Below are 14,403 nucleotides of genomic sequence, written 5' to 3'. Positions count from 1 at the left end.
AGCCCCTGTTGCCCAGGGTTGGGCACCCCAGGACCCAGTGACCCAGGAAGAATAAGCCAGAGACCCGAGGGCCAGTGACTTAGACACACCATCTCCAACTCTGAGAACTGTTCCCAGCTTTCCAGATGGGAAAGCCGGAGCTCAGAGAAGTTAAATGACTTTCCCAAAGTCACAGGACTTGTGAGGTCTGGGGTATCCAAATTCAAATGTGTCCAACTCCCCAGATTTCCCACAATGTCCCCCTGACTCTGGATGAGTGAGTGAATTAAGCAAATTAAAAAGAAATCTAAAGATTGAGTCGAGGAAGGGGTGAGATCAGTTAAGGAGTGAGGCGACCGTAGCTAGGTCAGTGGGTAAGAAGAACAGGAGGGAGGGAGGGAGGCCGACCCCCCTCTGCTGACAGCTGGGCCCCTTGCAGGTCATCGCCACCATCCCGACCAGCAGGCTCAAGTTCCTCAAGGAGGCGGGCAGGCTCACGCAGAAGGAGGAGATCCCGGAGGAGGAGCTGAATGAGGACGTGGAGGAGATAGACCACGCCGAGCGCGAGCTGCGGCGGGGCCAGATCTTGTGGTTCCGAGGCCTGAACCGGATCCAGACCCAGGTACAGGCGGCTCCTGGGGCTGGGCCCGTGCCTGGCGGGGCGGGTGGTGATGGGGGTGAGGGGATGAGGGTGGGTCCGGACCCGCTCTCACCATCTCACCAGCGTCCTGTGCACCCATGTTGCCCACACACACTCTGCGTGGCTGCTGAAGAGCGGCCTCCTCGGGAAGGTCCTACCTCCCTGTCCACCTGGCCGGGCTCGGACCGGGGTCACACCCACTGTGGGCTTTGGGGCGGGGGGCAGGGGGTGCCCCTAAGGTGGGGGAGGGGTGACCCTGAGGGCCGAGGTGAGTGAGGGGCTCCTGTCAGGCTTGCTGGGGGGCCACCAGGAGGGTCAGGCGAAGCTGGAGGCTGATCCACGTGAGGCCAGGATGGCAGCTTCAGGCCGGGGTGGGCCCCAGATTCTGCCGGCCACGTGGTCAGCCCTGCGGTGCGGGCTTGTGCACATGCACATACATCTCCCTCCACGGGGGGGCTTCAGACACTCTCCTAGGCCCCACTGGGGCATTGGGTCAGTTCTGGGGACCAAAGCTTGGTTTTCCACACACACATGCACCCCAAGGACACGCATGTAGAGCACACGTGCGGGATGTGTGTCCGGCCAGAAGCAGGTCTCTGCCTCAGAACAGGACTGCGTGGCCACCACATGACACACGCCACGAACATGCAGCCCCCGTGTTCCCACACGGCCCCTCTCCCTGGGTCAGGGTTGCAGTTCTTGGGGTGCTTTCACAGCCCTGTAGGATGAGGAACAGAGGGACCAGGAAGCTGAGAGAGGCTCAGTCTCCTGCCCAGCCGGCCTGGGACAGCTGTGCTGGGCCGTTCACGGCCACCCTGCCCCCATCACGCTCTGGGAAGTGCGTCAGGGCCCCCCACCTTGGGCCTGTGGTCCTGCAGTCCTACGTGGCCTACCGCTGCATTTCCACCTAGCGCAACGAAAACAGGTCGCCCGGGCTGCCTCACACCCTACAGGGACTGTCCCAAACATCATCTCATTGGCCTTCCCAGCCCCCTGGGAGGTCGGTATGCCCCGCACCTAGTTTTAGGGGTAACCGAGGTTCAGGAGACAGCCCTTTCTGGGCGCTGGGTCGGGGGAGCAGGTTGCAGACCCAGAGCCTCCTGACAGACAGCAGTCTGGGCTCCGGGACTAGCCCTCCGGGTGGCCCCCATCCCCCACTTCCCAGGAGGGCCTGGCAGCTCTCAGCACACACACAGCCCTGGTGCTGTCACCAGCCTGGCCACAAAGCCTTTGAGGGGGACCCCGGGACTGTAGTTTCTTGAGTGAGCACGAGTCCCATCTAGCCTGACTCTTACGGACCACTCAGTGGGCCAGTGCTTTGCCCCTCACGGCTAACCCTGCCAGGTAGGTGGCACTGCCCCTTCTGAAGGACAAGAAACTGCCGCCGGGCAGTGACTTGCCCAAGGCCGTCTAGCTCGTGATAGAGCTGGGGTCTGGGCCAGGGTCTGTCCACCCCAGAGCTCCCAGCACACCACTCTGGCTCCACGCCTGGTCCCAAGGGCTGAGCACCCCCTCTGCCTCCAAACACCGTGTTTAACGCCCCACCCGCGGCCCCCAGCCCAGCCCATTGGCCCCTGAGTCACTAGAGCAGGACCAAGGCCGGGCCCCTGTGGCTCCCCCCTCAACCGGGCCCTGGGGACCCCAGGTGCCCGAGCTGAGCAGACGTCTCTCAGAGCCTTGGAGCGTGCCTGGTATTGTCGTTTTGGTTTAAGTGGCGTGCTGTCTTGCCGTGGCTGCGGCTGTCCTCGTGGCCTGGCGCCTGTCAGTCGTGTAGCTGTCGTGTCCATTCTTTTCGCAACTTGTCTCGTTCTCTCCTCCGTTGCAGATTGAAGTAGTCAATACTTTCAAGAGCGGGGCCTCCTTTCAGGGAGCCCTGCGGAGACAATCCTCCGTCACCAGCCAGAGCCAGGACGTAGCCAGTCTCTCTAGCCCTAGTCGCGTGTCGTTGTCCAATGCTCTTTCCTCTCCGACCAGCCTTCCTCCTGCTGCAGCTGGGCGTGAGTGTGAATCCTTACCGCCTCGGGTGCCACCGCCGCCAGCGCCGGGCGGGCAGGAGGGCAGGGGCGGGGCGCCAGGGACTCGGGGGGCAGGAGGTCGTGATTAGGCCCAGGGGGCTGAGGGGCCCCAGCCATTGAGGAGGGTCCCAGGTGGTCAGCAGACCACAGCCAGGCATGGGGTGGCAGTCCCTTAGCGGGTCAGGGTCGGCTGGGGTCAGGGTCAGGGGTTATGACCAGGCAGTCATGGGGTCGTGAGGGTCACAAGTAGTCAAAAAGTCTGGGTCAGTCAAAGGATCACCGTCGGTCAGGGAGGTTTCAGTGATCGAATGTCACAGTCCCCCACAGGGTCACGGTGGCCGGGGGAGCAGGCAGCTGGGGGGCGCGGTCCTCCCAATCAGTGTAGGGCCACACCCTGTCAGGAAAAGCCTGGCTCGTGAGGGCCAGGGTCAGAGTTGGCCAGGAGATCACAGTCTTGCGGTCGAAGTCAGGCCAAGGGTTACTGTGGGTCAAGGGAGGAAAGGCTCTCAGGGGTCACAGTCAGCCACAGTGAGGTCCAACCCAGAGGGGTCACTGTAGATCAGAGGTCACAGGTGGTCAGGGAACCCAGGCCCCCAAGGAGATCACAGCCCGGAGGCCCTGTACCCGGTAGTTCAGCGCCTTCTGCCCTCTCTCCTTGTACATCTGATAGCACCAGCTGCCTTACACACACTTCTCCCTGCAGCGGGGCTTGGAGCACAGTGAAGGCCTGAGCCCTTCCTGGAAGGGACAAGGCTCCTGGCCCATTCCACTTGACCTCAGGTAGAGAACAGTGGGGGTCTCATCTTGGCTGGCTGCCAGCAGGCCCGAGGGACCCAGTCTAACCTGTGGCTTCCTCCTTCCTCATTGGAGGGACACCTGGGACTCTGACCCCCTCCATCACCTCCCTCCCTCGAGCTCATCTCCTCACACCAAGGCTTCTGACCCAAGTTTCTCAACTCTGGCCTTGTCTAGATCTTTATGAACCCCCCATGGCTCCAGGCCCCAGAGGGCACAAGGAGTTTCTATTTACCACCTGCCTCCCTTCCCTGTCTCTAGTCAGCCCCTCCTAAACCACAAGGGAGCTGCAGTCTGGTCCTCTCACGTTGTCTGTTTACTCAGCCAGCCCTCGGGCTTCTTTGATGAGACTCCAGGCCTCATCTCTTGATACTTTATAAGGTGCCTCTACACCCCTCCCAAGCACAGAACACCCAAAACACACATCTCTGCCACCGGGCAGGAGAGGACCATGTGCTGGGTGATAATGATGCCATCTGAACCCTTGGACAAGAGGCGCAAGCCACACGGTGCTGTCGGTGGCGTGTGCTCACGTCCCACGACCTTTCCGTGGGTGCAGTCCCGCCAAGTACACAAAATGACAGGGAGGATGCAGAAACGGGGCAAAGCCCCTGTGCTCGTTCATCAGCACGAAAACACAGCGATGGGGAGGCCAGACGAGCCGAGGTGAAGTGAGGCCACGTTTGAGCAGATGGTGTCTGAGTCACGTTCCCATGAGGCATTGTCACCGGCAAGTCACTGCCAGGCTTTCTCAGAGCAGGAGACACTTTGTTCCCACTCTCTCCCGCTCCATACAGAGAGCCCTCGCCTCGGTGGGAGGCCGGCGCCCAGCTGCCCTACTCCTGCGTCAGCCGAGCTCCAGCCTTGCTCAGCGCTGCCTCCTGTCGTGAAGTGCAGAGACCAAAAGTGCTCAGGGCTGGAGAGCCACTTGGGGAAAGGATCTCTTCCTCTCGGGGTTCCCACTGCCCTCCCATTGCCTCCTGCCTCCCTCCGGCCGGTCTGACTGCCAGAAGGTGGCCTCCGGGTCCAGGCCCAGTTCTTTGTCCTCCCCGGTTCAGCCTCTTTCTTGAAGCGTGGTGCCTCACCCTGGCCAACACGGAGCTCACGGCACTCCTGGGCACCTGCAGCCTCTCCCTTGGTTAGGCCCCGCATATTAGCTCTTCCAGTCTCAAAGGAAGAGCGCAGTCATCTTGAACCTTTTCTTCTGTCCTTTATAAAACCATTCAATAAGGCCAGTCCTGTGACAATTGGTTCTCAGCGCTTTTCCTTCAGAGAAATGCCCATTTCTGCCTGCCCTTTGCTTCCTATCTCTAAGCCAATCTCCTTCTAGCCCAGATTAATCCCTTTATCCCATGGTGACCCAACTTTGCAACAGCCTTTGAGAAGGATGCTATAGGCCTTGCCCATGACCCATCATTTTCTCAGAGGACCTAAAGGGGCTGATCAAGCATGACTCCCTCACCCAAGTGCCGTCTTGCCTCTCCCTCAGGCATCATGCCTCCTTAGGAATCTTGCGTTCCTACCTGCAATTGTAGAATCCAGCCTGTAATTCTGGGTCCCTTCTGGGACCCTTTCTTGGGCATGGGGTCTCAAAAAAAGCCTGACCATCCCCTTGCTCAAGGGTACTGGTTCCAAAATTGATCACAGCCTCTGTGGTTTCAACAGACACATTTTGGTCAACACAGTCACGATGTGAAATATCCCCTAGTTCCTCCTTTGCTTGAATAGTTTCTATAGCAATGTCACCTCCTCTGGTCTCCAAGGACTCTGAGAGCCTTCTAGATAGCAGGCAGGGTCCCTACAGAAGCCAAAAGGCTTTCTTCCCACAGGGTGTGAAGCAGGGGGTCAGGAAGTAGGAAAAGGGGTCCCCGATTGGGTGGGTGGAGAGGTGGGCTCCCCCCCACCCCCTGCCTCCTCTGAGCAGGATTTTCTTCCCAGGATTCTCCAGTAGAGTAGGGTGCCTGTTGAGTTGAAAACACCTGGGCTCTCTGTGCCCTGGAAAGAGTCAAACCACTGTCCTTTGGGCTATCAGAAGTGACCACCAAGTCCTGGGGCAGGGTGGCGTGTGCATGGCTGGCTTCTGACTCATGACTTGGGGTGAGGAACCCCCCAGCACATCACACATCCCTCCCTCAGCACCACTGTGAGGCGGAGGGTCCCAGGCAGACAGATGCCACGCGGTGACAGGACAGTCTGTCTGGTCAGACTGGCATTGGAATGATGGGGAGGAAACTCTGGTCCACTGCCTTGCTTTCCTCTTCTGACTCACTCAAAGGCGAGTTTCTTTTTTTCCCCCAGAAACTTAATGGCACACCCCTAATGCCTTATACTTGAGCCTCACCCAAAATTTTCCAGAGCAGTTCCACACATCCTTCACTCCACATACACCTCACAACTGAAATGTGAAGAGGGAGGAGCTGCCAGTGCCTCCATGTAACTGAGCGAGACACTGAGACTCAGAGAAGTGAACTGACTTGGCCAAGATCACACAGTATGTAAGTGACAAGAGATCTGACTCCAAAGTCCCTCATTTTTCTCACCACCCACACCACTTCCCAGAGAAGCCCACACACGTAGAGCCCACAGAGGTTGAATTTCCACTGTGGAACCAGTACCCACTCCCACAGCCTCATCCAGTGAAAAGGAGCCAATCCTCTGGGGTCTAGAAGGCCAGGGAAGCTCTTTCTCTGCTTGAGTCTCCACCAGCCTGGCAGGGACTGGGAAGAGGGGCATTTTCCCATCGGTGATCAGGAACAGAATTAGCATTTAGCTCTTAGATCCAAGGCCAAGCTACAGAGCTCCTCTCTCTTATTCCCACAAATTCCTAACCCATCTCAAGCTACCTTTGTATTTAGCAAGTTCATAGCACGCTCCATGTTCATGAGTGAAGGTCCTGTTCCTTCAAACCAACCAGGCGCAGACCATCAGACTCCTAACCCCAGACCAGCCACTTTCTGGACGCCGTACCCTGCTAGATAGGGCATCCCCCATCCCACTCCCCCTTCAGATTCCCAGTTCTGAGGACTGCTAGGGCAAGGAGTTTGCATCTCTTAGGGGGAGAAGTGAAGAAGAAGGGAAGGAAAGGAAGCTGGACCTCTCATTAGCATTCTGGTAACTAACTTAGTGCAACCTTGGGTTGGCGAGAAGATGGCTTGCTTCTGGGGGGGAGCCCAGACCTCTCCGCTGTCTGAATATTCCATGTGTTTGTTTCCCTAGAGGGCTAGAGAACCCTGGACACAGAGTTCAGCAAGAGAGAGTGAAATTAAAAGAGGTTGTGAGTCTTTAACCTTGAGCCTGAAATGAATGTGAATCAATCCCAGACTCTTGGCTTCCTTGAAGCCGGGTAAACATTCGAGTATGTCGAACCCGCCCCAGACCGGGGCCCATGCATTTCCTCAGAGCCACCGACAATGGGCGTGGGGCTCCCCACCCCCCTTTGTGCTGATGAAACCAAAACGTCTGAAAGCCCACAGACCGAGGCCCTTCCTCTCTTCCCCCTCACCCCACGCCCCAGTGCAGCTCATGCCAGCAAGGCCCATCACCAGGGCAGGCAGGGAGGGGAGATGGAAGAGCTTTTTTTTCTTCCCATACTTTTTTCCATTTCAGCCGCGAGAGATCCGAAGTGGAGACTTGAGATGGCCGTGGCGGGGTGTCCCGAAAAGTCTTGTCCCCACAGTCTTGTCCAGAGCAGTTCATTCTTTCTGTTGTCTCCATTCCAGGGGGAGGGCGAGGGGCCTACATCTCATTGTGTGTCATCCCCTCCGCGTTGTCAGTCACACGACAGGGTCCTGCCACCATCCCTCCTCCTCCACCAGGCGCTCCCGGCTGGCATCTTATTGCAATTCAGCCAGGCTCAGGGCTGAGCAGCTACAATGATCATTATTATTCCCATTTTACAGTTAAGAAAACTGAGGCCTGCAACATCTTTTTTGTTGTTTTCACTTAATCAGGGGAGTAATGGCCCAGTTATCAGGAGATCAGAATATTGAATAATCTCTACAGAGCCACAAATAGGGAATCCAGGGAGAAAGGAATCTCAGAGCAGCCAAATGGCCATCACGGAGAACCAGCACTAATGCATCACGTCTGGCTGGCTCTCGCTTGGCACCTGATGCCTCTTACTGAAAGCAGGATTCCACCAGGCAGGTTTCCCTGGAGTCCCCAGCCCATAGCACATAAGAAGGAGAAGGGACAGAGATGCTTTTGAGAAGACAAGGGAAAGTCAGAACTAGTAAGTGATGGCTGACAGCAAAGGAGAAAAACTAAAAAAAAAAAAAAATCAAAACTGGGGGGTCTTACACAAGACCAAGAAGGCTGATTGACAAACTTAAATCCTTCTCTGTGTTCTCTAAATTAAAAGGCAGAGGAGCTTATGACGTGCTTTAGAAAGACTCCTCTCTGAAATAGTCAAGTAAACCCTGAGCTGTGACACTTAAAACCATCAGCCACAGTCATTGTGAAAATTCACTCCCATGGACAGGGCTTTCCCCCATGAGCCCCACCAACGAGCTACCTCTGGGTTTAGCTCCACAAATCCTGGGACCACAAGGGCCTCCCCACAACTGCCCTGTCCGGTCCTCTGTCCCCCTACAGGCCTGTGATATGGGGGGAGGGAAGGCCAAGATGGGCGGCCGCAGCACCCCGGCCGCCTCGGCTGAGGCTCTGCTCCTTGGAAGCACGGCTATTGCCTTGCTTTCCCCGCCACTGGCTCCGCTCTGAGTTGGGGCTGGGAAGAGAGGAGGAGGCGCCTTTGTCCCGAGTCCCATCGGCCCCTTGAGATGGCAGGCATGGCTCCCCCTCCCAGGAGTCCAGAGAAAGGATGCCTCTCTTCAAAGTGAGGGTCCGGCTCCTGTGCACCCTGTGAGGCGGGACAGGGGACGGCCAGGCCGCTGGCGTGGCTCGCCCGCAGTCAAGGCACCCGAAGTGGCAGAGCCTGGACGCAGACTCGGGTCTTCCTGACTCTGGATCCAGTGCTCTGTCCACTGGCCTGGACGACTCAGCGTCCAGCCTCCTTCCATTCTTCAGGGAACCCAGCTTCCAACTGAGACACAGAAAATGAAAGAACTTGCTGTTTTGTGGCTCAGTTCCACACCCTCTTAGAATCCTACCCAGGGCCTGGGTTTGGCCCTCTGATTCTGGCCTCGTTTTTTGGTATTGTGTTTTCAAAGCACAAATAAAGAAAGAAGGAAAAAACCCCAGGAAATAAGGGACCCCGAAGCCAACTCCAATGAGTGGCCAGGGCTTTGAGTCTATACTCGAGTGTTTACCTCCCAAATGCATGAAGGGAAGAAACGTTGGGTACAAACGACCTCCATTCACATTGTCCAGGCTTCCAAGTGTAGCCGTGTGTCCGTCTGTGTGTGCCGTGTGGCTCCCGACCCCCCCACTGGAGCATGCTCCTGCCCCTGAATGTCATCAGTCGCCGCCTCCTTCGTGCTTTCTGGCTGCCTCTGCTCTGCACCCCAGAAAGCCCCGAGTTGGCTTCGGTTTGCTTTGCTGCTTCGGTTTGATGTTGCCCTTCTCTGTTTGGCCCTCATGTGTCCCTTCTCATCCCGGCTCATCCAACTGTCTCTCCTTTCTGTTCCTTTTCTGTTTGTGACACGTTATCTGTTCCATGTCGTGTGGTTTCTTAACCGCGTGTGGTTTTTCTAAGATTAATTTTTTATAAGTAAATAGCCTCTCCTCCTTCCTCCTTTATTCCCACCTGGTCCCGCTCCCCTTCTGCATGGTCGAACCTCTGCTTTAAAGTTAACAAGGCTCAGTCTCTCACTAGGTCTGGGTGCCTGCTGGAGTGGACTAAGCTTCCTCTAACCACTGTTTCCCATCATCGCTATGATGGGCCTTCCTTCCTCCTGTCCTAATACTGTAGTCTTTACCCAAACCCAAGCAATTTTAAAAACCTCACGGATGAACACAACCTACATCCCCGCTTCCGTTCTTCCCTCTCCTCTCCGTGCTCATGACACCCAGCGACTGTGGATTCCAGCCACCTGCTGTGCTCGAACCCCCCTCTCCCACCCACCCCTCCTCCGAGCCCCCCAGAGCTTGGCCGCCGGCCCCCCTGGGGGCAGTGCTCCTCACCCCCGTGCTTCCCTTGCAGATCCGCGTCGTGAAGGCGTTCCGTAGCTCTCTCTATGAAGGTCTAGAAAAGCCTGAGTCTCGAACCTCCATCCATAATTTCATGGCTCATCCTGAATTCCGGGTCGAAGATTCACAGCCCCACATTCCCCTCATTGACGACACCGACCTGGAAGAAGATGCCGCGCTCAAGCAGAACTCGAGCCCGCCGTCCTCGCTCAACAAGAACAACAGCGCCATCGACAGCGGGATCAACCTGACGACCGACACAAGCAAATCAGCTACCTCTTCAAGTCCAGGGAGCCCCATCCACAGCCTGGAGACGTCGCTTTAGCTGAGGACCCCGCCACCACCCACCTCCCGGGCACCCACCCGTCCAGGCACCCGACTCACCCAAGCAGCAACGAGCAACAGCAGGAAACCAAATACCGGCGAGAAAACCGTTTCCACCCAACAGACCCTTTTTCTGGCTGCGATGCTGTTTGAACTCTTTTTCACTTTGAGGCGAGGGCGGGATCTCCTCCGGGGGCTTAAGGGAGTGAGCGGTTTTTCCCAGAACTAGCCCTTCCTGGCTCCCACCCGACATGGGCCAGCCACGCACCCGCCCGGCGCCATGTCCCCTGCATGAATGTACTCTACACTTCCGGTCCTCCCCTTGTTTGGTTTTTGGGGGGTTGGGGAGGGGTGTTTTTCGTTTGTTTGTTTGTTTTCTTAGGCGGGAACTGCAGACAGACTCTGTTCTGAGACTATTTATCCAATCCACTGGTCTGTGAGTTTTTGAAATGCTTGCGCAGCATGGGCTCAGTTGTATAGGTTAATTTAACAACTTTTTGAAATTGCAGAGCTTAACTCGCCTAGTAAATTTGCACCAATGGAACCGAAGAACTTCAGACACTCACAAGGTTATATCCATTTCTTTGTATCTATATCAACGTATACTTCTCCAAGACTGTATACGTCCATATAGATAGGTAGATATATATGTGTCTATATATATCTATATATATAGATATATATAAATATATATACATGGATATGTAAAGTTTCTTTGCCGGCATGTTGCCTTGTTTCTGCTTAAATTGCTCTATTTTAACTTATTTATGTCCTAAAAGAAGAATGTAATTTGTTTACAAACCTGTAGATAACGTCTTGGGCTATTTGTACGGTTTAAGAACACTGGTGGCTGAGATGCTATAAAAACACCTCAGCCTGACACACACCTCCCTGGATTGCATCCTTGATGTTTTACGATAGCCATGCTCTGATTTTTGCCTGCTACTTCCGTTCAATAATGTCACTACCGAGGGAGGCTCAGGCAGACGCCAAATGTTAGCGAGTGTCCATCCTGAGGGGTCCAACAGCGTGCTCCGTAGACAAAGGGGGAGGAGGAGAGAAGTCTTCCTGGGCTCAAAGCACTGACGGCCAGCCCGGCCCCAGGGTGACGGGGTTGGCAAAGCACTGGGTGAAGACTTTTCTCTCAATGAAACTCACTTGAGTTTACTAAGAGCATTTCAAACAGAGATTCTCTGTGGCGCTGTCTGTACAGAGACTGAGGTAGTTTTGCAATATTATAAATGCTATTGTGTTGATTTTTTTTTTCAGTTAGTAATTTAGAGGCTTATTTCCTTATAAATGGCAGCAAATGAGCTGTTGGCATATTGGATGAGGATCATTATGGCTTGCTGCTTTTATTTTTATTTTTGAAGAAGAATAGCCTTTTTCTCTGCACTATTTAGATCCGAACGAACCTTATGACGTGTATATTGAGATGTATTCAGTGTGATTTTTTTAAACCAAATTGTCTTCCTGTAGTCGCAATATATACTGTAGCCTTTGAACAGCAAGTCTTGCTTTCCCAGACAGAAAGCCATTCTGAAACCCTACAGTATCACAGGTGAGAAAAGGTGGTTATTTTTTCCCTGAGACAATAACAGCACTAGTAATCCCACTTAATAAGAGCTTATTTAATTGTATGTCAGCCTCTTAACTGCTAAGCACTTTGTGGGTATCAGCTTTTTTCATAAAAGAACTTTTGTATTTAATACAAAGTTTGCTTTGAGACTTTTCAGCATACGATCTTTTTCCATAAACTTGTACAGTGCAAAAGACATTTTGAATACCATGATCGATGATGTCCCATGCTTCAAGGAAAACCAAACGCTTCTGCCTCGCTTGCGAAATGCATTCTTCACACTGACCCTTCCCACAGTTGCTCTGTGTCCAGCCGGGCCCTTCCCTTCTCCAGGCCCAGAGAATTCTTCCACAAACAAGATGAGAGCCACTCGGGAAAAGAGCCATAGTCAGCTGGGAGGGCCTGCATCTGGATGGCTGTGGAGAAACCCAAGGGTTTAGGATCCCAAGTCAGCCCATCCCACCTGGCAAAACCTTCCTGGAAGGAGGACCTTCTTTGCGCAAGAGCATCTCCTGAATGTCGTGAAGAAATATCTCTGAATGTACCCAGCAGAGGAAACTGCATCCCCCGAGGGGTGACCACCCTCAGATATGTTTATTGGATTCCAAGACCAATACCACCAATACCGCCCACTGTTCTCCTCCGAGAAAGGAAAGACCCGCTCCTGTAAAACCTGGGGCAGCTTTGGAACGTGGTGTTTTTTGTAGTTTCCTTTTTCAAGGTTCTCCATCTCCCGCTTTGTTCCAACCTTGTGTCCGTGACCTCATTCCATGACACCACCAGGAAAGCCCCGCTTGCACACCACGCGCCCTGCTCATTTGGAGCCAGGACGCAAGGGAAGCAGGAGGGGTCTCCCCTAGTGGGACCCAGCCCAGGGGAGAGGGAGCCATGGAAACTACCGAGAATGCCCCACGTCAGTGTTGGTCTTTTCTTGTCAGGAATGATGGATGCTCTCACACACACACACACACACACACACACACACACACACACACACACCCTCGCCCTCACACTTGCACACACACATCCACACACACAGGAAATGATTGGTTTGTCAGAACTCCCTGTAGTACATAAAGCTTGCACTCGGCGTCCTATATCTAGCAGCATGGGGTACGTTTGGCAGTTCACCCCATTAGGGGGTAAATAATTTATGACCATTCATCTGTTTTTATGAATTTTTTTATCTAGACAATAATTGTAAATAAAGAACTCACCATCTCTGTTCATTTAATACTATGCAATGGTGATGCTTTCAATTGCTAACTCTTCTTACTCCGCAGTATGGTTCTGAAATGTCTGTGGTCTTAAAAAAAAAAAAAAGGCAAAAACCAACATCAAACGGAACATAGTAAATATATACTCTGTAATGTATACTTTTTGCTGGTTTTGGACTGCACCATCCCCTCAGCTTCTTGTCTGCCCTCTGGACAGGGGCTCCAGGAGAAGGTAGCAGATTCAGTTCCAAGGTCTAAACTCACCAATCTGTCTCCCCCTAACAGATGACGGAAGAGCAGGGGGCCCATTCAACGAGTCACCCACCTTTGGAGGTGGACAGGGAGGAAACTGAAGAGTTTCCTTCCCTAACTCAGCAGCAGCCTGGGTTGCTCCCACCAGCCCCCCACCGTAGCCCCTTGCCCCCTTGTCCCGACCAGAGCAGAGAGTGGACAAGAAGGAGGGCCCCCGCTTCTGAGACCAGACCAATGATAGTGACTGCACTGGGACAAGGACTCTGGAGCTGTCTCAGCCCGGACATCCCAGTTATTGAACAGCCGCTCTTCCCCAACTGTGCTGAAATTCCTCCTTTACCACATCCTGACAGCTCAGAGAGACTTGGGTCTATTTCTGGAATATCTCCCCTGTTCCCTTATCTGGGTGTCTCATCTGGCACCAACCACACAGTTTTAATTATTGTCACTTTATATAATGTTTCATTATGTGGTGGGATAAATACCCTTCGCATTTTTTTTTTTTTAACAAAATTTCCTGGTTATTCTCTCATATCTATTCTTCCAAGTAAATTTAAACTGTTGCCGAGTCCTGTATCCTCCTGCCCTCCTCTCACTCCAAATATTGGGCCCTTTCATTGTAGGTGCAAACATCTTCCCACCATTGTAAGCACTGTCCACCACAGCTCACTAAATAGAGAGCCCTCTAAGGAGAAGTAAAAAGGGCATCGTGAATCTTGAGGGAAGCCAGATAGTCCTCCCATCATCTCACCTGTCCCCTAAGCCAGGGTGTTGTGAGGAGAGGCCACCAAGCCCCCACCCAATCTCATTGTGGGACCCAAAGTCACCCACCTTGGCTGTGCTGAGGTGGACCCTCCATCTGCCCTGGTCCAGGCAAGAAAGAGGGGTTTCTCCCAGACCTGGAGTTACCAGAATGTGTAGCCCAGTTACCAATTCTCCTCATGGAGAAATGTTTATTCCTATCTCCCTTTCCTGAACTATTCTGGCGGGGAGAGGGTCACCTCTTGCTCTTTATTCACAGTTTTCAGCAGTTGTGATACGTCCTTTGGGATGCAGCAATCTCTTGCCTGGACCTTCTCACCAGCCTGATGACTCCCCCTAGTGGTTCTTGCTATACTTACAGGAGGCTGTCAAACGCGCAGTGTGACATGCCTCCCACCCAAAACTCTCTCCGTAGGGTCCGAGATCCCACCATTAGAAGATGGGGGGTGGGGGTGGAGATGGGTTGCGTTTCTCTGAAGGCTTCTGGGTCCTCCAGAGCCAAGGCTGAAATCATACAACAGCAGAAAATCCCCAGGTCTTTCCCAAGTTCCAAAGCAAGCTCTCCCGATTTTGATGTAAAAGATCCTGTTCACCCACGTGCGGGGAGGGGGATCCCAGGCCCTGGGCATCAGCCATCACCCCCTCCACCGAAAACAAGATATTTAAGGCTGCTTTGGGACTGCCCTTCTTGGCCCCCTAAGTCTGTTTTGTAACGCCTGTGGTGCTCTCCCTCCTCACCTTTCCTCTCGGGGC

The 14,403-nt window shown here is 53.9% G+C and overlaps 1 protein-coding gene across 10 annotated transcripts in view; it reads left to right on the top strand.

The window, feature by feature from the left end:
* Window positions 1-12,658, top strand: part of ATP2B2 (ATPase plasma membrane Ca2+ transporting 2) — a 354,644-nt gene extending 341,986 nt beyond the window's left edge. For 6 of the 10 annotated variants that reach the window (XM_082415648.1, XM_082415644.1, XM_082415652.1 and 3 more), the window contains 2 exons: window positions 419-601; window positions 9,530-12,658. In XM_082415648.1, coding sequence (XP_082271774.1) covers window positions 419-601; window positions 9,530-9,841 — 495 coding nt within the window. In that variant the 3' untranslated portion in view covers window positions 9,842-12,658. Of the gene's footprint in view, window positions 1-418; window positions 602-2,444; window positions 2,621-6,645; window positions 6,701-9,529 lie in introns of all 10 variants that reach the window. The other 4 variants (XM_082415653.1, XM_082415650.1, XM_082415645.1 and 1 more) reach the window with 3 other exon arrangements.
* Window positions 12,659-14,403: the final 1,745 nt, after the last annotated feature.

The sequence above is a fragment of the Balaenoptera physalus genome (assembly GCF_965194825.1).
Source record: "Balaenoptera physalus genome assembly, chromosome: 11".
Taxonomy (NCBI): domain Eukaryota; kingdom Metazoa; phylum Chordata; class Mammalia; order Artiodactyla; family Balaenopteridae; genus Balaenoptera; species Balaenoptera physalus.
Note: the sequence above shows the minus strand (reverse complement) of the source record. Positions and strands in the feature narration are given on the sequence as shown.